Here is a 24,702-nt window from a genome sequence, read left to right as displayed (position 1 = left end):
CAGTTAATGAAAAACAACTACCATTTACTGAACATTTATTAAGCAAATATGTCAAACTTTTTAATATGTTATTTCATTTAATTCTCACAAGAACCCTAGAAAATACGGGGAATATATGTACTAAATTTACAACACAGAACCAGGTTGAAGACAGGAGTATCTATCAGATTGTTATCTCTTCCCTATGAACTTCTCAGCAGGTAAAGTTAAGACACAAATATTCACATCCTGTTGGTGCCTAAATCTAAGCCTGGGATATTAAATGGTGGCTTTGTGTGCTAAGAAAGGATAAAAATGATAATGTGTGCTTTCTTGTGTCCATCTGGAACTGAAGTCATTTTCAGATTTTTGAATGAATCATAGAATTCTATTAAAGCATGAATTAGTTATCTCTTAAAATGAATAGATTTGATTAAATCAAACAATGAGTGAACATGATCAAAAAAGCCCCAGAGAAAAACATTTTACATTTTCTTTTCTGCCTCTATGACAGATTCATATATTTTATTATGCTCAGCGTTTTAAATCTTATTTATCTTTTTCTTCTCCAATTCCATCTTCTTAATAAAAAAGTTTCAAAAATATGAAACATTTCTTGAAATCAATGCGATAGACATTCAATACACTAACACTATAAAATACATGTAACAGCTTAATTTAAATTTTCATGATGTCACTGCAGTGTTTATGCTACTTCTAATCCTGTGCCTCAGTTTCCTCATTTATAAAATAGGAGAAGCTAATAATACCATCCCATTGGGTGGTTGTGAGCTCTGAATAAGTTAGCGTATATAAAGTCCTTGAACAGTAGGGGTTACTTATTTTTATTAACAGTGCAAACTATTTCATGATAATAAGACACCTCTATTAAAATTGGAAACAATAGATACATCTTAAATAGCAATAGATATAAACAATAAGCAATATATACAAATAAATCTAGTAGATATATCTATTAAAATAAGAAGGAAATATGTGTGTTTGTATTTATATATGTACTATATGTGTGTGTGTATATATACACACACACACACAAATAAAAATTATTTAATAGGAAGTTGTTTTTTAATACACACACACACCCCTGTATTAGGTATAGCAAAGCCAACTGGATGAAAAAATTAACCTAGTGACTTTTTCCCCAATCAGTTATTGACAAATAAGGGAGTTTCATGATGTACCATCTTTAGATGTTGACCTGAAACAAGATTGGCTGCTATGCAAGGACCATGAATGTAAATACATTTCAGGCTGAAAAAACAAAACTATTTGAGCAGTAAGTTTCCTCATAAAACACATACCTAGATATTACAAAGATCAGATTGAAATTTCAAACTGAATTTGAAGTTCCATGGGATTTCTGAAGTCTTGAAGTTGATAATGACACCAAAGAGTGTGTTTGGGTCAAATCTGTGCTTTCCGGAGCCCAGTCTCTGGAAGTGACTGGTAGTGCCCAGGGTCTACCTCTGAGACAGGGTTACAAGATGAGAAACTCCTGGGATGCCTGAGCTGTTCTCTCTTTGCTGGTTGTGCAACCAAATACAAGAGAACAGAAGGTGAAGTTCTGATTCACATTTGGATGTCTCCAAGGCACAGGGAGATAGCATATAACCCCACTGTGGTCCACAAACCAGAGAATTAAGGCCTTGGCCCAAGCTGTGGGACTATTTGGCTGCTGCTCACCCTCCTGGCTGCAGAAGCATCATCCAGAACTTCTCTCACTTAGTACCAGAGTATTCAGACCCAACTGACCTATTAAAAGAGCCACTGTGAAGTCCTGAATTTAAATTGCCATGCTTTTTAGTTGCGTTTACTTGAGTCCGTTGCAGAATGATGACATTTAACAGAAGGGAGAATTTCTATTTATCACATGTCATTCAATTCCTCTGAATAGGGAATGTTTTCCCCATTTAGATATTTATAAAATGAAGATGACACAAAATTGTTTTGAATCCCTAACATTTAAATACATTTACTCTTTTGAGAGGTCAGCCTTCTCCTAGAGCCAAAGAATGTTATTGGCAGGTTTGCTTCTCTAATACTGGGAGTACTTGAAGGACTGGGTGTAGAGAGGTGAAGGAGAGAGCAAATCAGAAGACGCTGGTTTGTTTTGGGGGCTGCCCTTTGCCATTTGGGAGGGTTCACAGAAGCTTTCAGGGCATGGTTGTTTCTGATGTTAAAGAATCTTAAAGGAGAAACCTGAACCAGATTAAATCCACATTTGGACTCTCAGCTGACACCCCCACAGAGCTGGGTCTTCCCACTGGGAAGCCCCACATGTTGCCTTAGTCAGGGTAACAGCAGGCTCACAAGAATGAGTACATTTAAAATGAACAGCCAACCACCTGCAACCCCATATATCTTATTCTCAACACTGCCCAGACCCAGTTGCTGCTCCAGAAACTTTCTCTTCCCTCTTCCCAAACTTCCCAATCTTTCCTGGCTCTCCCTCCAGCGCAGACAGGTAAACTTTTAGTTTCTTTTCTCTCCCCTCCCTGGCTCAGTGCCTTACTGTGCCTTACAGAGCAACTTAGCCTTACATTTTTCTTTTAAAACTTCTCTTTTCTTTACTACCTAGATTCAGCAACCTCTCTGGACTGGGGAGTTACGTGCAAGATGGGTTTTACTTTTAAGGGAAATGTGTGAGCTGATGCTGAAGGGACACTTAGCTTAGACCTTGGAGACAGGTGGGGACATGTGCATCTGGGATGTGCATACGCTGATATTGTACATTCATTTGTTTACTATCTTCTCCCTTACTAGAGAGCACAGGAACTGCTTATTTTGTTCATTTCTGTATCTGTAATCATAAGAAAAATGTCAAAAAAAATTTAAAAAGAAAAAAAAGTCTAGCATATATTAAGCACTCAATAATAATGACTAAATGGGGGCATCTGGGTGGCTTAGTTGGTTAAGCTTCCAACTCTTGATTTCAGTTCAGGTCATGATCTCATGGTTCATGAGTTTAAGCCCTGCATCAGGCTCTGCACTGAGAGTGCAGAACCTGCTTGGGATTCTCTCTCTCTCTCTCTCTCTCTCTCTCTCTCTCTCCTCTTTTTGCCCTTCCCCCACTCTCTATGTCAAAATAAACAAATATACATTAAAAAAATAATACTGACTGAATGAATTTATTGAGCACCCACTATCCTATAGGTGTTGGAAGAAGACAGGCATTGCCACCATGTTACAGCTGGAAAAACTGAGGAGAAAAAGGACTTCCTCAGTGCTGTCTAAAATGTGAACAGGTTCCGGATTTTCAGATATCCAGCTTTTGTCTGTAATAAAGTGTTTCAGAGTATAAATACTTTTGACTTGAATTTCTCTGCCCTTCTATGAGGAAAGAGCCCAAGAATAGGACTTTTTCTAAGCTGGGTCTGTTTGTAAGCATTGGTTTCTCTCTGCTTAACTTTGGAAAATGAGCATGGCCCCATGGAATCCAGCAAATGGATGCCCAGAAAAGCGGCACCATCTGACTGTACTGGTTTGCTAGGGTTGCCATAACAAAGTACCACGAGTGGAGGGCTCAAACAACAGAAATGCATTTTCTCACAATTCTGGAGGCCAGAAGGCCTGGAGCAAAGTGTTGGCAAGGTTGGTTGCTTTCAAGGCCTTTCTCTTTGGTTTGTGGATGGACTTCTCCTTGTGTCATCACATGGTTGTGCCTTTGTGTGCATCTGTGTCCTAATCTCCTCTTCTTATAAGGACACCAATCATATTGGACTAGGACCCAACCTAATGACCTCACTTTACCTTAATTACTTTTTTAAAGACCTTATCTCCTAATACAGTCATATTCTGAAGTACTGGGGGGTTAGGACTTCAGTACACAAGTTTTAGGAGAGGGACCACAACTCAGCCCATAACACTAATCCTGATTTTACAAAATGTAGGGTAATATCCAAGACTCTTTTTTTAAAAAACCTTATGATGTGGATATCGTAACCATGTAGCAAACTGCAGCCCATTCCCTGCTGTCTCTTGCCATTGGTGACTGCCTCTCTCAGCTCTTCTCCTTGGCCCCAGAATGAGATCAGCAAGGTGGTCAGAGCAGGTCACACAGGGATCCAGAAATCCAAGAAGAGTGTTTTGTGTCAAGTAAATAAAAGGAATTATCATCCATCTAAGGTTCGTTGTTTAAATTACCATGTTTATTTATGTCAACACAAAATACAATACAACAACTTACAAAAAACCATTTATCTTCATGTAATATAACTCTTCAGTGAACAGAAGTACTACTGTTAATGTTTTGACCTTTTAAGGTCCAGCCTTGGGTCAAAACAGTATTTAGAGAAATAGCAGATTCTTCTCTACCTTCCCCAATATACACACAAAGAAAACTCATATTTTCTACAGTCCCATTCCTATAATTATACAAAAATATCACCAGTAGAGGTGAATACTACTGTTGGGTCATCACTATTGCAACTTCCTTGTTGCTGTAGGTTTTCCCCAGACCCTGGGCTTCAGTCAGGAACAGAGCGGGTGCATCTGTCCTTCAGGTGTCCAAGGTGATTGTTTAGTAATTCTTTGAGTATAGCTGTGTATTCCCCAAGTGTCTGATTAACCTGAGTTACTTAGAAACCAGAAATCCAAGTGATCAAATGTGAATTGAAGAACCTTATCATAATACATTACCTGTGCCAATTCCGTGGATACATTTGAAGTTTCTATTACAGAATGAACTATTCACCTAGTAAAAGTTTTCACATTACAATTTACTCAAAGGTAATAAACACTGCACAAAAGTACAAGACCTCACCTCTACTCCAGTACTCCAGTCATTTAAATGTTATTTTAGTCTCAGTACATTTTCAAACAAATGATAGTGATCACTTAACTAACAAAATCTTTCCATCATTTCACGGACAAAAGGGTCTGTCTCATACTGTGGAGAGAAAAAATATCTTGGAGTGGAAGATCTAGATTCTGGACCAGTTCTTCTACTCACTCTCTGAGGCTTAGTTTCCTTATGAACATCAAAAAAGAGGACAATGCTTTGTGAAGCAGTACTAATAGGAAATACTATTCTACAACGTCCATCTCTTCAATCAACCTATGGAACTCAAATTATCCACATCTATTTTGCAAGTAAAATCTTACTTTTTATTTTTTATTTTATTGTTTTTTTCATGTTTATTTATTTTTGAGAGAGAGAGAGAGAGAGCACAACCTGGGGAGGGGCAGCAAGGGGGAGACACAGAATCGGAAGCAGGCTCCAGGCTCTGAGCTGTCAGCACAGAGCCTGACGCAGGGCTTGAACCCATAGACTGCGAGATCATGACCTGAGCCAAAGTCAGACGCTTAACCGACTGAGCCACCCAGATGCTCCATAAATCTTACTTTTTAAAGTAAATATAAGATGCATATTTACCATATGCAACTGAAATGTGCAAGTTAGGTTATGTAAATGGGAACAAATATAGATAGAAAGCCTATTACTCATGAGAGACTGTGTACTCTTGATGTGTTTGCTTTAAAGCCATTTAAAATTTTGTTCTATTTTTAACCCATGTCCCTGTTGCATTATTGGAGCTCTTTTTGAATAAACTACCTAATCGTTTACAGTAGTTTTTTAACAAGAAATTAAAACTTTCATATGGCATTTCCAGGGGTTAGGTGACTATGAAATTAAGTAAAAAGGATTGAAAAATATGGGAGAAGTAAGAGTTTAAAAACTTGGGGTCAGGAGGGAACCTGAGTGTAGAAAATTTTCCAGTAATTAAAAATAATCCAGGGGCGCCTGGGTGGCGCAGTGGGTTAAGCGTCCGACTTCAGCCAGGTCACGATCTCGCGGTCCGTGAGTTCGAGCCCCGCGTCAGGCTCTGGGCTGATGGCTCGGAGCCTGGAGCCTGTTTCCGATTCTGTGTCTCCCTCTCTCTCTGCCCCTCCCCCGTTCATGCTCTGTCTCTCTCTGTCTCAAAAATAAATAAATAAATAAAAAAAGTTGAAAAAAAAATAATCCAAATAATGGACTAGCTATTTTTGTTTTTACTGGTAACTTTCTAATTTATAGATTTCTTCTTCATTTGTAAAACAAATAAAATACTTGTTTGTGTACCTGACTTTTAGATACATGCAAATCCACAGAAATTATTAACACTAATTACACTTGGGGCATCTTTAGAAGAATTGCATCCTCTTAGTTGAAGTAAAAGTCAGCATCTCATTTTTCATAGATTTTTAAAAGAATCCTCCTTTAGGAAAGGGCAGATTTACTCAAAGTTTAGAATGAATTCGCAAGTGTGATTATTTAATGTGAGCATATGGACTTTGTGACTTTGCTGAGACAAAGACTTCAGGTAGCTCTATTCCTGCAACAAATGAGATTCTAATTTCAAACATTTTTCAAATGCAAATCAGGCCCCCATGTGTCATTTTGATGATTTTTTGAGGCATTAATGCAACAGAGTTAGTATTCCTCAATGATCCCCAAAGTCACCCCTTTGCTAAGGATATTTCTCTTCTTGATTATTTTGAACCTGCCAACACAGTCTCTAACCTTCATACAGACAATGACTGATCTCCAAATGACCTATTATTATCTTAAACCAACCTCATTTTAAAGCAACAAAAAAGAAAAATTAAATAGTGCATTAACATTTCATATCAGTGAAGCAGACTTTTTTTGTGCATGAAGTAGTTCTATCCATCTGCGGAAAGATCCATCTTTTGTTTCTCCCTGTGTTTATAGGTTACGTTTTTGAAGGTACTGGTTGAACCTCTATACAGTGGATTGGTTCCCTAAAAGAAACAACAAAAAAGTTCAAATGAAAGTACGTACATATTATTACATGGTTTTAATATATCTGAATAATTTCATTGTACATTATAAATGAGAAGAAGAGAGTCAGGCTCAAGCTTGGAAGCCATTTGAATAATTTTGATTAATTCCACAGATTCAATATATTCTTATATAATTTCATATATTATTTTAGCATTTTAAAATTTATACCTTTTCATTTAATTTTTTATTTTTATTTACTTTTTAAAAGTTTTTTAACATTTATTTATTTTTGAGAGAGAGAGAGAGAACGAGAGAGAGAGAACGCACACATGCACTCAAGAGAGGGAGGGGCAGAGAGGCGAGAGGGAGACACAGAATCCAAAGCAGGCTCCAGGCTCCGAGCTGTCAGCACAGAGCCCGATGTGGGGCTCAAACTCACGGACTGTGAGATCATGACCTGAGCTGAAGTCAGCCGCCCAACCGACTGAGCCACCCACGCGCCTCCTGTTCATTTAATTTTTTAATATGCAGAACCAGTGCCATATGTGTATCATAAAAATCTGACCCTGTTTGGAAACACACTAATTTATGGATAGAAAACAAGACTTTGACTGTTTTGTTCACTGCTATTTTACCAGAGTTGAAAACAGTGCCTAGCCAACAGCAGGCATTCAGTATTTACTGAACGAATAGAATGAACCATAAGGTGGCCCCAAAAGGAAATAAAAAGTAAAAAATGGGAAAAGTGCACTTGTAGAAGCATGCAAAGACAATGACATAGTATCTGCCTTTAAGAGAGGTGTTGCTGGTGAGAGGCATCACACAAGGGCACAGATAATCTCGCTAACGTGAGATAAAAATTCAGGAGAAACAACTAGCTGCTTGGGAGAAGCAAGGAAAGATCCCTAGGACAGTGAAAACCTGCTCTAGAGAGTGAAAGAATTAGGTAGCATGTGCTTCCTAGAGAATAGCAGTGTGTGAAGCAGAGAGTCACCAGGGACTGGCATGTAGGACACTGGGCGCATGACGGAGTACAGGTCCCAAGGCAGGTTGGGCAAGATGGCTTTGCCTTTGGGGAAGTGCAGAGGATTTGTGCCAATGTTTGGACAATTCAGTTGTGCTCTTTAGGGTGTAGATGTGTTTCTAGGTGCCATCACTGGGACCAGAAGAAGCCAGGCTCTGTAAGTGTTTAAAGAAATACCAAGCTTGATCCTCCAATTTCCCTCCTTTGGTTGAATTGTTCCAGGCAGGCACAAGATGTCTGTGTAAGTTGCAGTTTCTTCTCTCCCACTTTCCAAGGTTGACCACACAGGCTTTGATGTCAGACAGCCTGGTTTCAAACCCAGCTCTACCACATGACCTCAGTTAAGCAATTCTGAGTTTTGGTGTCCTCGTCCACTGGAGGGATTACCAAAGTGCTTACCTCATTCATGAAGTATACTTTAGCACAGTCCCTGACACATATTCAGTGCTCAATAAATGCCGCCTCTTATTAGTTCTTATCTCTACCTCTTCTTCATATTTGGAATTTCCTTCTCTTTAAGTTTTGGAGAGGGTTAGAAAGATACTTTCCCCTGGAGCTTTCACATTCAACATTTCCAAGCCCACTTCTGCTTGTGTATGAAGTCTAGGTATCACCTATGACCTTACAAATTACTAAATCTTATATTTTGGTCTCCTTATCCTATACATTGTAGAGATTGTGGCAAGTTCTAGACATAGATTTCAAAAACAACTGTATTTGCTTTCCCAGGACATTTCTCTCAGTTCTCAGAAGAACTAAATAAAATTGAAAAACATTCCTGGGCCTTCCACTTGTTGTCCTTGCATTTGCCACAGTGTCTTTATTGTGAGGAGGAATCACACCTGCACCCACTTCTGCTAGAACCAGTAACCTGACCTCTGACTGAGTAACATGTAACCTTTGTTCATGTGCCTTCAGAAAGATGCTATCTCGGCCATAAGTGCAAATAGGAAACAGGCTCCCTGATGGTGGATGATGAATGAAGTCCAGGTCACCATACTTCTCTATTCCTGAAGTCAGCCTGGATGATTCTGAGGACGCTCCTGTCGTTATTTAGTCCTGCTGCCATAAGAACTTGGAATTTGGAGAGTGAAGGACACACTAATATGGTCTTAAGTGTGGTTGGAGTCTCATTTGGAAACAAAAATCATGTATGAATTCTATTCAGTTTTCAAGACTACAAGCTATTAAGTTTAAGCTGGTTACAGAAAAATAAAGAACTCAGTCGAAGAGGAAAAATGGCAAAAATAAGTACAGGTTGGGATGACAAGTCCTGGAGGAAGAGGAAGGCTTAGGGAAGAGAAAAAATACTCTGAAAGAGTAAATGGGCTGTGAGCAGGGCCAGCTTAGATCTTCATAGGACCAGGAACTCTTTCGTGAACCTCATCTCATGCTATGTCAAACATATTAAAATGCACCCCCATTCCACACTAAGTATAATTTATTGCACCATAAGGGAAGTGACTTGTTACAATGAACTGAATGCGTGATGTTATTTTGTAGACATTTAGATGAATGTTCATTTTGATTACAGTGTTCATTCTGTATTTTGAAGCGACTTTATTCAGGGGGTCTCTTGCAAAGCTAGTTGTAGGTCCTGGGCATGATGGCTGAAGCAGACCCCACCATAGTAAGAGGGTAAGGTGGGAGTTGAAAGGTGTAGAAAGAGCAAGTACATATTGCTGGGAGGCAGTTGTGTTTCCTGCCCTCAGCTGACGATCAGAACTCAGGAGAATATGCTCAAACGAGGTTTTGTTGGTAGAAAAAAGGATGGCAATGTGTAGTACTGCCTCCTCTAGGCCACGCAGATGGTAACTCTCCTACAGGTTTCCAGCCAAGCCACAGCCTTGGGTCTCCATTTCAGGTGGGTCTGAATTCTTTCACTGTTTAGACAAGGTTGGGTTTCCCCCACAATGATCTGGGGTGACCAGGCTGATTTCCCCTGAAATCTGGGGGTGCTAATTTAGGCTGTGGATTCTGTAAATGCAGTGGCATATTTCTGGAGCTTGAAAAAGTGGTAATAAGAAAGCTCTTTGTCATGACCCACAGCTCTCTTAATGATTGCCTAACTGCCAAATGCAGACCTGATTTGCTTAGCACAGTACAAAATCAATCCATGACTGCAAGAAATGTCAGACTGAACATTTTTTGCCTCTAGTTAATGACTTGTCATCCTAGAAAAAAATGTCTAATCAAAGATGAATTTAAATATCCTCCCTTTGTGTTTTCATAAAGAATATGGATGGGGAGGTTATTTTTAAAAGTATAATAAAAGGTAACCTTTCTTTATGGCTATGATGAAATGTTTCAAGAGGCAAGAAACGGAGCTCTTTTTGTCTTGAGCTCTGTCACCTTTAGAGTCCAATGGAGGCCTATGGGTCAGGAGATCCAACCCACCCCTACTGACTCTGGAGGTCCCCTGGGGTTTGAAGACCAGTCAAAATTAGTTCTCAAGAAGAAACAGTTTTTAGATTAAAAGTGGAATCAAACTGAGGACCCCAAAATGGATGCACTGAGCAACATTGTTTTTTCCAATAGGATATATTAGTGAAATTTGAATTGAATTATTTGAATTAAACCTCTTTTGCATCCAAGTGAATAATTATTACCCAGTTATTATCTAGTCAAGAACATCAAACATTTGTTATTCAAAGAAACTCAGTTTAACAAGGGAATAATATTTTTCATTTATGATTTTATCTGTTTAATGCATATTTTTGTTCCATTTTAGATGAAGAAACAGTAAAAATCAGCATTTAAATTTCAGTCATGTTCTACACCCTGAGGGAACACAATGCATGTTTTGGGGAAATTAACTGTTAATTAAAATGTTATTTTAAAGATATTAATCATTTGTCAGTGTTCATGCCTTTGTATGAGAACATTAAAATGTGCTGGTTAGTAGATACACATCACATAATTGCCCAAGTGCTTGTTTGTAGAACACCTGCTTATTATTTCTAGGAGGGTCAAGGCTGTGCTTAGAAGAAGGCTGCAGTTAGGATCGCAGCTCCAGCATGGATCAAAAGTTTGGGAAGTCTGGAGTGGACAGACTTCACTGCATTCTGGGAGATACAGACTGGGGGAGAAAAAAAGGGGTGCTTGGAAGCGGCCCCTGGTTCCCCCCTCTGGAGGCACAGAGGGCGGGGGCTTTGGTGAATGGCTTTCATGCTGGCCGCTTGTGGAGTGAGTAGACCCAGAGGGTCTGGGAAAGGGGCCGGCCCACACCCCTGAGTCCCCAGGGTCCCTGCTGCCTGTCTGGGCCGGGCCGTGGGTGTGAATGTCGCTCTCTCCCTGCCTCCTTTCCGCTGCCCTCTGGGGGTTTGGATTCAGGATTTGTTCCTAGTGTCCAAGACTTTGATAAGAAACTTACAGAGGCCTATGCTTACCTACACATCTTGATAGAACAGTTAAAGCTTTTTGATGATAAACTTCAAAACTGCAAAGATGATGAACAGAGAAGGAAAATTGAAACTCTTGAAGAAACAACAAAGAGCATGGTAAAATCAATTAAACACTGCATTGTGTTGCTGCAGATTGCTAAAAGTACTATTAATCCTGTAGATGCAATATATCAACATAGTCCCTTGGAACCTGCGATCGAAACAATGCCTACTCAGACTGTCTTACCTCCAGAACCTGCTCAGTTGTGTAAGTCAGGGCAGCATCCATCTTCCCTACCAGTTTGACCTGTATTAGCTACCTTGGGACATCATCAGACTCCAACACCAAATAGTACAGGCAGTGGGCACTCACCACCTAGTAGCAGTTTGACTTCTCCAAGCCATGTCAACTTGTCTCCAAATACTGTCCCTGAGTTCTCTTATTCTAGCAGCAAAGATGAATTCTATGATGCTGATGAATTTCATCAAAGTGGCTCATCCCCAAAGCACTTAATAGATTCCTGTGGATCTGCCTCTGTCTTGACAAACAGCAGCCCAGGAAATAGTCGCAAGCGCCTCAATACCACAGAGTCACTTAATTCTTCCATGTCCAATGGAACAAGCGATGCTGACCTCTTTGATTCACATGAGGATAGAGATGATGAAGGGGAGGCAGGGTCCATGGAAGAGCACAAGAGTGTTGTCATGCATCTCTTGTCACAGGTTAGGCTTGGAATGGATCTTACTAAGGTAGTTCTTCCAACATTATTCTTGAAAGAAGATCTCTGTTAGAAATGTATGCAGACTTTTTTGCACATCCGGACCTGTTTGTGAGCATTAGTGACCAGAAGGATGCCAGAGATCGAATGGTTCAGGTTGTGAAATGGTACCTCTCAGCCTTTCACGCAGGAAGGAAAGGATTGGTTGCCAAAAAGCCATACAACCCTAATTTGGGTGAAATCTTTCAGTGTCACTGGACATTACCAAATGATACTGAAGAGAACCCAGAGCTAGTTTCAGAAGGACCAGTTCCCTGGGTTTCCAAAAACTGTGACATTCATGGCTGAGCAGGTTTCCCATCATCCACCCATTTCAGCTTTTTATGCTGAGCGTTTTAACAAAAAGATACAATTCAATGCTCATATCTGGACCAAATCAAAATTCCTTGGGATGTCGATTGGGGTGCACAACATAGGGCAGGGCTGTGTCTCATGTCTAGATTATGACGAACATTACATTCTCACATTCCCCAATGGTTATGGAAGGTCCGTCCTCACAGTGCCCTGGGTGGAACTAGGTAGAGAATGCAATATCAATTGTTCCAAAACTGGCTATAGTGCAAATATCGTCTTCCACACTAAACCTTTCTGTGGGGCAAGAAGCACAGAATTACTGCTGAGATTTTGTAGTTCTCCAAATGACAGGAAATCTTTTTGCTCAATTGAAGGGGAACGGAATGGTGTAATGTATGCAAAATATGCAACAGGGGAAAATGCAGTTTTTATAGATACCAACAAGTTGCCTATAATTAAGAAGAAAGTGAGGAAGTTAGAAGATCAGAATGAGTATGAATCCCACTGCCTTTGGAAGGATGTCACTTTCAAAATCAGAGACATTGATGCGGCAACTGAAGACAAGCATAGACTTGGAGAAAGACGAAGAGCAGAAGCCCAGGAAAGGAAAGAGAAGGAAATTCAGTGGGAGACAAGGTTATTTCATGAAGATGGAGAATGTTGGGTTTACGATGAACCATTACTGAAAAGTCTTGGTGCTGCAAAGCATTAGGTTGGGAAATGCAATGTTTACACCTGATGACCAGGGCAATAGGCATAATTAAGCACCAATCTTCCTTTGGGAGAACCTATTCACTCCCTTCTTATTGCAGTGGTTCCTATCTCAGGGATACTGGACTTTCTGATGCAGATGAACAATTAAAGCAAGAAAAACTTCCCTTTTTTTCCTTTTCTGTGGCAGTTACAATTGTGACTTCAGTCCTGAGAAAAACTTCAGGTTTTGAAAATAAGATGTCTGCTTTTTCCCCAAACCCCATGCTTTGAAAAGCATTTATGAGTCCCAGTCTTAAACCTTGCATACCAGTTTGGCTGTTTCATAGTTCATATAATTCTGGGTTCTACATATATATATGTAACACATATATAAATATATACCTGATGCCAGATTTTTCATAAATACTCCATCTACTATAAATATTGATTCTTCTGAGTTGTTTTAGAAAATTAGTGCAATGTATTAAAATCAAGTGTTAGGAAATGTCATGGCCTCACCTATAATAACTTTTTTTTTCGGAATTGGACTATTAATAGGAATTAGACTATTATTAAATTGTATCTAATGCTGGACTATATTTAATTATACTCAGTGCTTCTTAAGGCTTCATAAAGTAATTTTTCCAGTTAAAAAAAAAAAAGTTTGGGAAGTCCCTTAACTTCTCTGAGCATCCATTTCCTTACGTTCAAAATGGGATTATCTAGACTACTTCACAGGGTGGTGGTGTTCAACCAACTACTGCTTTTTGGGTTTTTTTTGTGTCAACTTAATCATATTCTTTTGCCTGATTGCCCTTTTTAAAAAAATTTTTTTAATGTTTATTTATTTTTGAGAGAGCGCGCGCACAAGTGGGGGAGGGACAAAGCGAGAGGGAGACACAGAATCCAAAGCAGGCTCCAGGCTGTCAGCACAGAGCCTGCGCGCAGGGCTCGAACTCACAAACTGTGAGATCATGACCTGAGCCGAAGTTGGACACTTAACCGATTAAGTCACCCAGGTGCCCCTGTCTGATTGTCCTTTTGACCATTGTCAGGCATTTGCTTGACAGTTGATGAGAGTTGTAAACACCCACGGCCAGGGGATTAGATGAAGTTAACTGTCCTCAACTTTAGCCTCATAATACTATGTTCTAAGTCACCAGACTAATCTAGCAGGTTACATTTTACCTTGTTAGGGACGGATAAATTATATCCTCATTGCAAATCCAAATTTACTCTCCTAAAGCATTTTATTTAATTATGAATAATTCATACATACACAAAAGAGGAAAGCTGTATAACAAACCTCTATAGACTCATCACTCAGATTCAACAATGATCAAGATTTTGCCACACTTGCTTCACTATTCCACTCTTTCTTAATGTGAAAAAATTTTTAAGTTTATTTATTTATTTTGAGAGAGAGAGTGAATGAGAGAGAGACTGAATCCCAAGCAGGCTCCATGCTGTCAGCACAGAGCCTGACAGGGAGTTCGCTCCACAAACTGTGAGATCATGACCTGAGCTGAAATCAAGAGCCAGATGCTCAACCAACAGAGCCACCCAGGTGCCCCACATCCCCTTCTCTCTTTTGGCTGAATTATTTCAGAGTAAACCTAATCTTCATTTCCTTTCACTTCAAAATGTGGATATTTTCTAGCAAAGTTATCATGCCATTATCTTACCTAGTCAAATTAAGCATAATTCCTTGCTATCATTCTAATATCCAGTCTATATTATCCTCCTTCCAGGTGTCCAAGAAATGTATTTTTACAGTCAGACTGTTCAAATCAGGATCGAAACAAGATCCATGCATTGAATATGGTTGTTGTGTCTAAAGGCATTTTTAATAGGAAGATTAAGTAGCTGAATATTTTTGTTGTCCATTGTCCTGCACTGTATCTTAGCATTACTTCAAAATAATTGGATGATATATAAACATGTCTTATCAAGATAAATTTATCCAAAACAGAAATTCCATTTGCTTTAAGAATTGAGGATATCACTATATAATTAGAGGGGAAAAAATGTTAATATCAACTTATTGGGGCAGATGAACACAAAAGAGCATTGCGTTTGCCTGTATTTTCTCCAGTGAAATCACTGTTTTTAGAATCAGCAATGTAAGATAATTGCTATTAGATAGCTGGCACACTATTAGAAATAGAAAGATGAAATTAAAACCATGAAATTGTTTCTATGGCCCTCTAGAAATGTAATTATCTCTCCTGTGGAAAAGAAACACAGAAAATTGGAGTCCTGTTTTGTGTTTGTCTAGTGTGAAGGGGAGACACATAAATTATATCTATTGAGTATACGTACTTAAAGGTTGACACTTTTGGGGTATTTTTCAGGTAGCTGTTTAAAATTTGTTATTGAGAAGAACTACCTGAATGATATATATATATATTTTTTTACCTGAATGATATTTAAAAGGTCTTCTCAACTTGGCATTGTAACATATTATAAGTAATGAGTATTTCTATGGAAATTGGCATGAACTGTAATACTACTCACGAACATTATTCTGTTGGCTATAACACAACTGATCTATGGAGGTGTTTAGATACAGCACCTATGCTTTATCAAGAGGGGCCTGAATGATCCTCCTGGTGGTAATGATTAAATGTATCTCCTTTATGTCCCTAAACAGTATATAAGGAGTTTCAAGAGACTCTTCAGAGTGGGGGAAATCCCTACTGCACTGAGAGACAAATGTTTGCTATGAGCGTTATTTGGGTCCCAAATAGCTATCTGGGTTCCTTTGTCCTCAACAAATCAAAGCTGTTAGGGACATGGTGAGAGGGGTAGGGAAAGAACCAGTGAAATCACTCCCTTTTAGAGCAGAAGAAAGCTGACACCCATCTCTTCCATGAGTCACTTTCTCCCGGAGACAAGGGATAGCCCCCAAGTGTTTACATACCGTTTGCCACTTGGCCTTTGACCGTTCTGCTTCAAATTTGGCAACTTCTTTACGATCATGAAATGACACCAACAGCTTCCAAATGCACAGGAGGACAACCCCAATGAGAAGAATAGCCAGTGAAACCCCCAACATGATCATGGGAATGTTTGGGGGCTTTGGACAGTCTGTGGAAACAAAGAAAATTATATTAAGAAGATGGTATAATCTTGTGAGGCAGAGAAAAGATTTCTCATTAAAATGTCCAACTGTATTTTTTCTCCAGTAGAGGGAAAATTGTAACAAGTTTTGTTTTGATGAATTAAAAAAAAATGAGTTACTTGTTGAAAGATAGCCCTATTCCTATGAAGTAGAACAAAAGATAAAGTTCTGTTATTTAAAGCAAATGGATATATACTTGAATGGCTGACTCAAAAAGAGTTAGAATCCAAGAATGAGGTTCATACACACAGAACATGTAAAGGACCATGAAAAAGACTATAGTTTAATTCCTAAAAATGGTCTCTTCTGGATACATGATAGAATAGAAATGAAATGTGTATGTGTGCACACATTCACACACAAACACATGATATTACTTTTTTATGGATTTCCTTGAAACATAAACTATCTAGGAGATTATATTCAGAATTATATAAAACCCACCCCCTGAGAAGTTTACTACTTGCCGCTGCTTCTTTTTTTAATTGAAGACAATGATGGCTATTTGTTTTATTTTAATACTAATGTAGTGCTCTGGTGTCCTAGAAAGTTCCTGGACTGGGGTCAGGGGAGGTGGTTTCAATTCCCATCTGATGTAGCTCTCTGAAATCCATCAAGTCCTTCGATCTCTCTGAGTTCCAGGACCTTCATCCATCAAACAAAGGTGTAGGACTTCAGTGTTCCCTTAACTTCCCTGAGGACAAGGTTGAGCTCAGGTGCTTATGCTTATTAAACCCACAGCTTGCAGTGGGGCGCCCGGGTGGCTCAGTTGGTTAAACGTCTGACTTTGGCTCAGGTTATGATCTCAGAGTTGGTGGGCTGGAGTCCTGCTTCAGCCTCTGTGCTGACAGCTCAGAGCCTGGAGCCTGCTTCGGATACTGTGTCTCCCTCTCTCTCTGCCCCTCCCTGGCTCACCCTCTGTGTCTCTCTGTCTCTCAAAAATAAATAAAAATGTTTAAAATTTTATAATAAATAAATAAATAAATAAATAAATAAATAAATAAATAAATCCACTGCTTCCTAGAGCCCAGAGATTCTGATTCAGTGGGTCTTAGATGGAGCCACAGACTTTTTATTATTAGCAGTATCCCAAGTGATTCTTATCTTCAGGGAAGTTTGGGAAACTAAAGTTTCTGTATAGTCCTTTCAACTTGAATATTCTATGAAATGTTATTTTGACTCTATTGATGATATTAATATAATTTCACAATTACACAGTGCCTTCCCTCATTGACAGCAGAATGACTAATAATTCTTGCAATATGCCTGAGAGATGATACATTTCTTAATGAAACATTATAATTAAGCTCTCCCCTTGCTTTCACGAGGAAAAAAATCCCACATAAAAATTATCATTAAATATCTGCCTCCCTCTGCAAGAAGTGAGGCAAATCTGTGGTATCTGGGGAGGAAATGAATCATGCTTAGTTTAGCCTAACTCTTATTGCTTTTAGATATTTAATCAGGAGAGTTATACACATGGGATGAGTGATGCTGCTTTCAAGGTAAGGATCTATAACTGATCTGAATTTGAGCAGGACTAATGACCCCACAACAGCATGATGCTTGGCCTCAGACACTTTTGTTCTTTGGACAAAAAAACCATGTAAGGAGATTATGCAGAAATAAGTAAAGGAGCTAATGAAATAGCTACTCCAGTATGAAGATCTAAAGACTGTTTCTAGCACAGCAAATGAACCATAGCTGCTTCTAAGAGGTTAGCAACACTCCTGCAAAGAAAGTGGGAGGCGTGTGTCAGTGAGAATATACACTAGCTGCATCTTTGACAATGAAATGTTTGGGATGGAGCATCATAGCATGTTCTTGCCGAAAGCAAGATGAAGCTTACTAGGACCCTGCCACCAGAATGTGAATTAGGAGGGCTCTCCAGTAGAGAATAAATAAAGGAGGAATAGGCACAGCCTGGCAGAGACAATTTTTTAAGAACTTAGAGTCATTATACATTTATACATTGAGAATACATTATACCTTGAGAAATTATACATTTCTCAAGAAAAGATTTCGGCCCAAGTTCCAGGGCAGGTATCACACAATAGAAATCTCCACTGTTTATTTTCTCTTTAGTTTTTTCCTGAAATGCTCAGACTGAAGACATATTTCTAGGTGGGAAAAGAGGGCCATCTCCACCACGGTGTGCAGTATTGCCTGTCGAGTCCTGGCCACTGCCACCTAATTCTAAGGTCCAAACTTCTAGCTCTGTCACAGGCAGCTAACCGAGCATGGAAAAATGACTTTTCTGAATTAGGTGGTGTGGTAAGTATACAATACACACTGATTGTGAAGACTTAGTTTGGAAAAAAATAAAGCATGTCAATAGTTTGGGTATTGCTAAATGACAATATTTCGGATAGACTGGATTAAATAAAACATATGATTAAAATTCATTGCACCAGATTTTGACTCTTTGGTGCAGTTACTAGAAAATTTTAAATTACATGTGTGGTTTGCATGACCTTTCTATTGATGCTGATGTAACATATTTTTGGGAGTCAGGTATTTATTACGATCGTACAGCCAGTGGGAGGCAGTATCGCACAGGAGTTAGGAGCCTGGGCTCTAAGCCAGCCTGCCAGAATTCCCCAACCAGCACTGGTACTTAATTGCTGCAAGACCTAACACATTTTTAAACTTTTCTGCTTCAATTTCCTTATCTGTAAAATGGAAATAATAGCAATACTTGCTTTATATGGTTGTTACATGAGGGGGCTAAAAGAATTAATGCATGTAAAACATATAGAGCAATACCTGGCATAAGGCATTAGTATGGGCTCAATAAATGAGAGCTATTACTGTTATTGTTATTCCTATTCTTAAAACTGCAAATACATTCTTCCTCCTTTTCTATTCTCAAGACTTCAAGGACCTGGACCCTCCATGTTGGAACCTGTGGGTGTAAAATCCACATCCACATCCCTGCCAGGAAGGCTCCTGAGTATCATTTCTTTCTTTCTTTTTTTTTTTTTTTTGCATATTTATTTATTTTTGAAGGAGAGAGAGACAGAGACAGAGCATGAGCAGGGCAGGGGCAGAGAGAGAGGGGAGACACAGAATCCAAAGCAGGTTCCAGGCTCTGAGCTGTCAGCACAGAGCCCGACACGGGGCTCGAACTCACAGACCTCGAGAACATGACATGCCGAAGTCGGACGCTTAACCGACTGAGCCACCTGGGCGTCCCTCAAATGCCATTTCTTGACTGTGGCTCTTATCCTCTGAAAGTTTTTCCAGATGGAAGAAAAAAGATGAGCAAAGCTGTCCCTACATCCACACACACCCTGATACTGACTGTTCACTTGGTTTCTATTTAAATCTGTTTGTAGGACTGTGGGAATCCTTAGCATCCACTTCCTCCTTTCTATCCTTGCCTCTGATCCCCAGCCATGGGATTCTCTGGTCTTATAGCTGTGAGAAGGGCCTGCAGATTCCAGGGCAGACTCTGCCCTCAGGGCCCCTGGAAGCTCAGGGCCTACCTAGGAACATGAATATTGCCAGGGAGAAGCATCTTTGCAGCTGTCAGGTGACTTCTGTTAAGCCTCAGGGAGGTAATTTTCCCCTCACTTTTCGTTACTACAAAAGCACAGGGAGAATAAAAAGCCTTAATAAAAAGTCATCAGGGAGTCTGAATGCTTTCAGAAGGACGTCATGTTTATGTGCCACTCAGATTGTGTGGAAGCACACACACAGACACACACACACACACACAAACCCAATGGTTCAGTAATGAGGGGGCATTTGTCAGCCAAAGGCATGTTTCTCTCTCTCTCTCTCTCTCTCTCTCTCCCTCTCTCTCTCTCTCTCTCTCTCTCTCTCTCTCTCACACACACACACACACACACTTACACACACACACACACACACACACACACACACACTCAAAATAAAAATCAAACCTACCAGATACAAAAGCCCCTGAATTAAAGACAATTCTGGGAGTTCATTTTTGTTGCTTAAAACTCATTTTTCCAATGGAATCAATATTATGTTTCACGAGAACTTGCTAAAGCCACTGCCATGGTTACAAGTAGAGGGTTGGGGGGATGTAGTTCGCGAATCTGGCTTTATAAAACACATAATGAGGAGCCAGGTTTTTTGTACTAAGTAATTCTTCCTTGTGCAGCAGGATTCACCTTAAATTTCATTAACTAATGGCCTCTACAAAGCATTTTATATATGCATTTCAAAGAAGTTGATTCATATGAGATTTGCAAGAGCAAGTCTCCAGGTGCATTCTGCCCACCTGAGCTTCAAGGCCAAGGTCACAATCATACTCTTGTATCTTGTATTGTGCTGACTTCTGCCTCCCCTTGACCCCCAATACTATACTGTGATATTTTTCTAATCATGTTTTCTTGGTTGGTTTATAGTATCTTGAACTTACTTTTTGGTTACATTGGTATTGCTTTCGTTTTTACACACTTTAGTGATGCCAGTTTGATATCCTTGGTTTCAAATTTAGGAGTTACTATTTTGTTGACACACTGATAAGCAAGCACACACAACAAAATACATCTGCCTGCCAGCCTTCCCTTGCTGCTGTTGTCTGGGGCAGAACTTAGGCTCCACGCCTTTGGGGGTAGGAGGAGGAAGAGGTTGCTGATGAGAGCTGGAGCGATCTGATTTAATGCAGGTGTCATTTCTGCCAGAAAGATTTAGGAACACATCATTAATTGAAGACAGAAAAGGTGAGGCACTTGTGAATATCTAAGAATGCAGGCAGGGAGGTCTGGAAGCCATCTGTAGCAGAGTAGTGTTAAAATGCAGAGTCCTGGGACAGACATCACACCTGCTGACTCAGGATGCAGGCAGTTGAGCAAGCTCCCCAGGTGAGTCTGATACTCACTAAAATTTAAAAGTTCTCGACAAAAGTATCTTTTCCACTATTTTCTTTTCTACCCAATATAAACTTCTCTCTGAGATTTTCGAGATTTTTACTTGAGAGCTTCCCAGGTCCTAAGCAAACTCCATGAGCTGGTGTGTTGAAAACCTAAGAAGCTAAGGACCCTGACTTCTTTTGTGGATCACTTTCTTCTTCACTTGATGTTTCATGTCTTTTCTGACTCAATGACCCATTGTTGTAGGTTATGAATTGGCACATGTTTTATATGCATTATTCCATTTAATCTTTGAGTCAACCCGTAGAAGATGGTACTATTATTTTTCCCATTTTACAGATGAGGAGACTCAGAGGCAAGTATCTTCCAGAATGTCAAGCAGCTATTAAGTGGTTAGAGCAGGATTTGAGCCAAGGTTTTCCTGATGCAAATCTCATCCGTTTAGAGTATTATGCTCCTCCCTGTTAGCCTTTCTTAAAGATATACCTTTTGCTTACATTGCATTCAGTCAGTCCATCTTTCTACAAACCCTCAGCCAGCTTTTGGGGAGATGATGGTTGGTACAAATGCGCTCATCATGTTTTGTGGTCTAAGTAACAGACATTGGACCATATCAAACCTCTCAACAGGTATATTTCAATCCCTGGGAAAGTAGAAGCACTCCATCAAAATTCTGGAAATGCCTTTCGTGGAAAGCTACCCCAAGTGTCTTTCTGGTTGTTTCCTCCTCCCCCACGTAGTATCACTTACCATTGACAATAGAAGCATGCCACCCACCTTTCTCATTGATGCTGTGAATGATGGTTTTCCCTTCATTGTCTGTAGTTATTAGGAATGTAATAAGACATTCATTTTCTCCTTGCAGAGAACAGGGAACAGAACTATCCTTTGAAAAATCTGCAGATAAAGGAGTCATTCATTAGATTAAATGAGATTCCAAAAGAGATTATTTTTAAAGCAAAGTGGCATTGAGTTTTAATATGCAAATAGGAATTTTTGACATTGCAGCATAGGAATCAAAAGGACATAGGATTTTTCCCACCACTGAGGTTTTAGTTTCTACTCATGTTCCAGAAGAACAGTTCCAGGTGTGGTCAATCAGTACTGACCATCAAATGCACTTATCAAACTAATGGGAGCAGGATTTCAATAGAGTGAAAGTACTTGAAGGCAGGTATGCCTAGTTGTTTTGGGAATAGAATGGCCTTGATTGTGGCATTGAGAGGGCTGTATGTTCCTCTTGGCTGGGAGCATCTGGGAGGAAGCCTAGATTACATTTCAGAAAAAGACTGCACAGCCCAAACTGATACTGATACTTCTAAGGGGGCCTTTCCCACAGTCAAGTTGATGGTCATGTATTGTCACAACAGTAAATATACATTAATATCAGGAAATGGCCATTGAAGTCTTATGCGCTCAGGGACTAGTAGGATGAAAGTAAACCCCAGATTAAAAGGAACCCAGTTGACAGTTTGCCTACTATTCACTATAACCCCCTTTTTTAGTTTAAAAACAAACGTAATCCAGTTTTCTTCAAATCATTTTCAAATAAACTCTTATTGAGCTTATTTAAGAGGCAGAAAATGAATGTCATACAGAAACTGAAAATATAGTAAAATGGTCAATCCAAGATGTTAGTACCATTTATCAGAAGTTTTAGAGGTTTGGTATCTATGCCAAAATTATGTAGCATTTTCCAAATTAAAAAAAAAATCTTGCTTAAAATTCTCCTATCTTCTAAGTTGGAGACTTTGTAATGATATTGTTTTTGATACAAATGATACAAAAACTTTTTTCAGCAACCTGTAAATGGAACAAATGTTTTCTTTTAACCTAAAATTTTGACATGATCCAATATTAGTGTATGATGACACAATGAGTCAGAATATTGAAACTGGGACAGTCTCAGATAACCTTAGACATACTCTTGCTAGACCTATAACTTTTCCCATTAGCTTAAACATGAGCTTTAACAAAACAGAATCTACATGTGTTCCTCTGATTCTAACAAAGTAAATAATATGCTATTTTTTGTTCAACAATGCTGTAGCCACAGAAAGGAAGATATTAAGTTGGTTTTGCATTTAATTTATAAGATAAAAACCTCACGTCAGGGTCTATAAGAAGAATGCTCATATTATCTATGAAAAAAGGAATGGGTAAAACATTTACCATTATTAATAAGATTTCAGATGATAAATTTAAGTGAAAAAATTGCTTTAGAATCCATTAGAAGCATCTATTTACATAAGAATATTAAGAAGTCGAATTATAAATCATTCTCATCTGGTCATTCCCAAATGTTTATGATCATGTAAATCACCTGGGATTTATTTATTGCATTTATTTCATGCAATAGCACTGCATATATAATTCATACTTTGGTCATTTTTAGATAACCTTTACCACATGTCCTCCTACCAAACCACTCCAATTAACTAGAATTCATGAAGTCTTGGAGAATATGCTTTTTCTTGTTAGAGTGTTTTTTCTCCCCTTCCTCCTCTCCTCCATGACTGTGCACAACCACTCTTCCTCCCAAGTTTACTTAACAGAACATTTTATTCTAAGGTAGAAAATATGTGGATAGCTTATAATACTCCTTTCAGTAATATTAATCTTGCTCTTTTATTTTCTTTTAAATAGCTACACTGAAGCACAGGGAGGCTTAATTTACTTCACTAGGATTATTTAAGTTTTTAATGGAACTGTTAATATGACCTTTGCGTCATGACTCCCTTCTTGCTTTAATTACTTCACCACTCCTTTTCATGACTGTTATGACTAGATTTAGCCAGTTTTGTAGTGTTTGGGTATTAAAATGGTATTATTGAATGTGCAATGAAAGAGTCCAGCTTGGGCTGAAGATTTGCATAATTAGCTGCTAAGGTTTTCTTTTGTTGTTCATTAAGAAATGGACCTTTCTTTTTTACTCTCCTTTATAAGTGCCAGCAGTGCTGCTCCTGAATAATACAATGAAAATAAGGTCTCAGGCAGTCCATGAAATTATACTTAGAAAAGGAAGAAATGTGAGAATGGGGGTGAGGAGGCCAGCATCCAGGAAGGTCCAGGAAGGATATAGAAATATAAACCATCTGTACCACTGAATTAAGACACCTATGTGTTTAGGACCTGTGCTTTGGGGCTGGGTCAGTAGTTCTCAGAGAAACAGTTTCCCAAGGAAAAAGAAAAGGGTTCTGTGGTCAAACAAGTTTGGGAATCCTTCCTTACTCCAATTCCTTCTATGCCTCTCCTGAAAATTCACAATGCATATTTAATATAATGTGCATAATTTTTCAGGAGTCGCAAAATAAACAAAAAGCTTAGCTCCCCATTTCCAAAATTTATATGACCATGGATACTATTTTCCATTCAACACTTTTAGAATTAGTGTTCTCATGGAACACACTTTGAGTAATAATGCTCTGAGTACATGAGTGTTGGGGTAGATTAAAAAGGGTCTTTCACTAAAATGGAATGAGTAAAGTTAAGCCACATGTCTTTAGAAATGCTCACACAAATCCCCACAGCAGAGCTGAGGAACGATGTATTTGGATTATAAAGTTTTGCTCTTCTACTTTACTCTACATATCCTTGTCGGGAAAAGGTGGGGCTGAGAGAAGACCCTATGTGAGAGCAAATACATGATGATAATTTCAAGGTGATGTGATCAATGACATAACTGCATAAGTTGAAATAGAACTCATAAAAGTCTCATTAGAAAAGTGACTTTTAAATTTTTATTTTTGTTTTTTATTTTAGAGAGAGAGCACACAAGCAGGGGAGGGGTAAAGGGGGAGAGAGAGAGAGAGAGAGAGAGAGAGAGAG

At 39.0% G+C, this 24,702-nt stretch overlaps 2 protein-coding genes across 5 annotated transcripts in view; one reads left to right on the top strand and one right to left on the bottom strand.

The window, feature by feature from the left end:
- Window positions 1–4,126: 4,126 nt before the first annotated feature.
- Window positions 4,127–24,702, bottom strand: part of ITGB6 (integrin subunit beta 6) — a 132,718-nt gene continuing 112,142 nt past the window's right edge. For all 4 annotated transcript variants that reach the window (XM_019457504.2, XM_019457512.2, XM_019457516.2 and 1 more), the window contains 3 exons: window positions 21,652–21,771; window positions 15,824–15,990; window positions 4,127–6,744 (listed from right to left, as the gene is read on the bottom strand). In XM_019457504.2, the coding sequence (XP_019313049.2) occupies window positions 6,646–6,744; window positions 15,824–15,990; window positions 21,652–21,771 (386 nt within the window). In that variant the 3' untranslated portion in view covers window positions 4,127–6,645. The remainder of the gene's footprint in view (window positions 6,745–15,823; window positions 15,991–21,651; window positions 21,772–24,702) is intronic.
- LOC109271818 (oxysterol-binding protein-related protein 9-like) lies at window positions 9,603–14,270 on the top strand. Its single transcript, XM_053908322.1, is given in 3 exon segments — window positions 9,603–11,897; window positions 11,900–12,182; window positions 12,184–14,270. Coding segments are annotated over 3 exon segments (1,668 nt in total). The 5' UTR covers window positions 9,603–11,248; the 3' UTR covers window positions 12,920–14,270.

Source organism: Panthera pardus, unplaced genomic scaffold (genome assembly GCF_024362965.1).
Source record: "Panthera pardus isolate Hobbes unplaced genomic scaffold, ASM2436296v1 HiC_scaffold_10, whole genome shotgun sequence".
NCBI lineage: Eukaryota > Metazoa > Chordata > Mammalia > Carnivora > Felidae > Panthera > Panthera pardus.
Note: the sequence above shows the minus strand (reverse complement) of the source record. Positions and strands in the feature narration are given on the sequence as shown.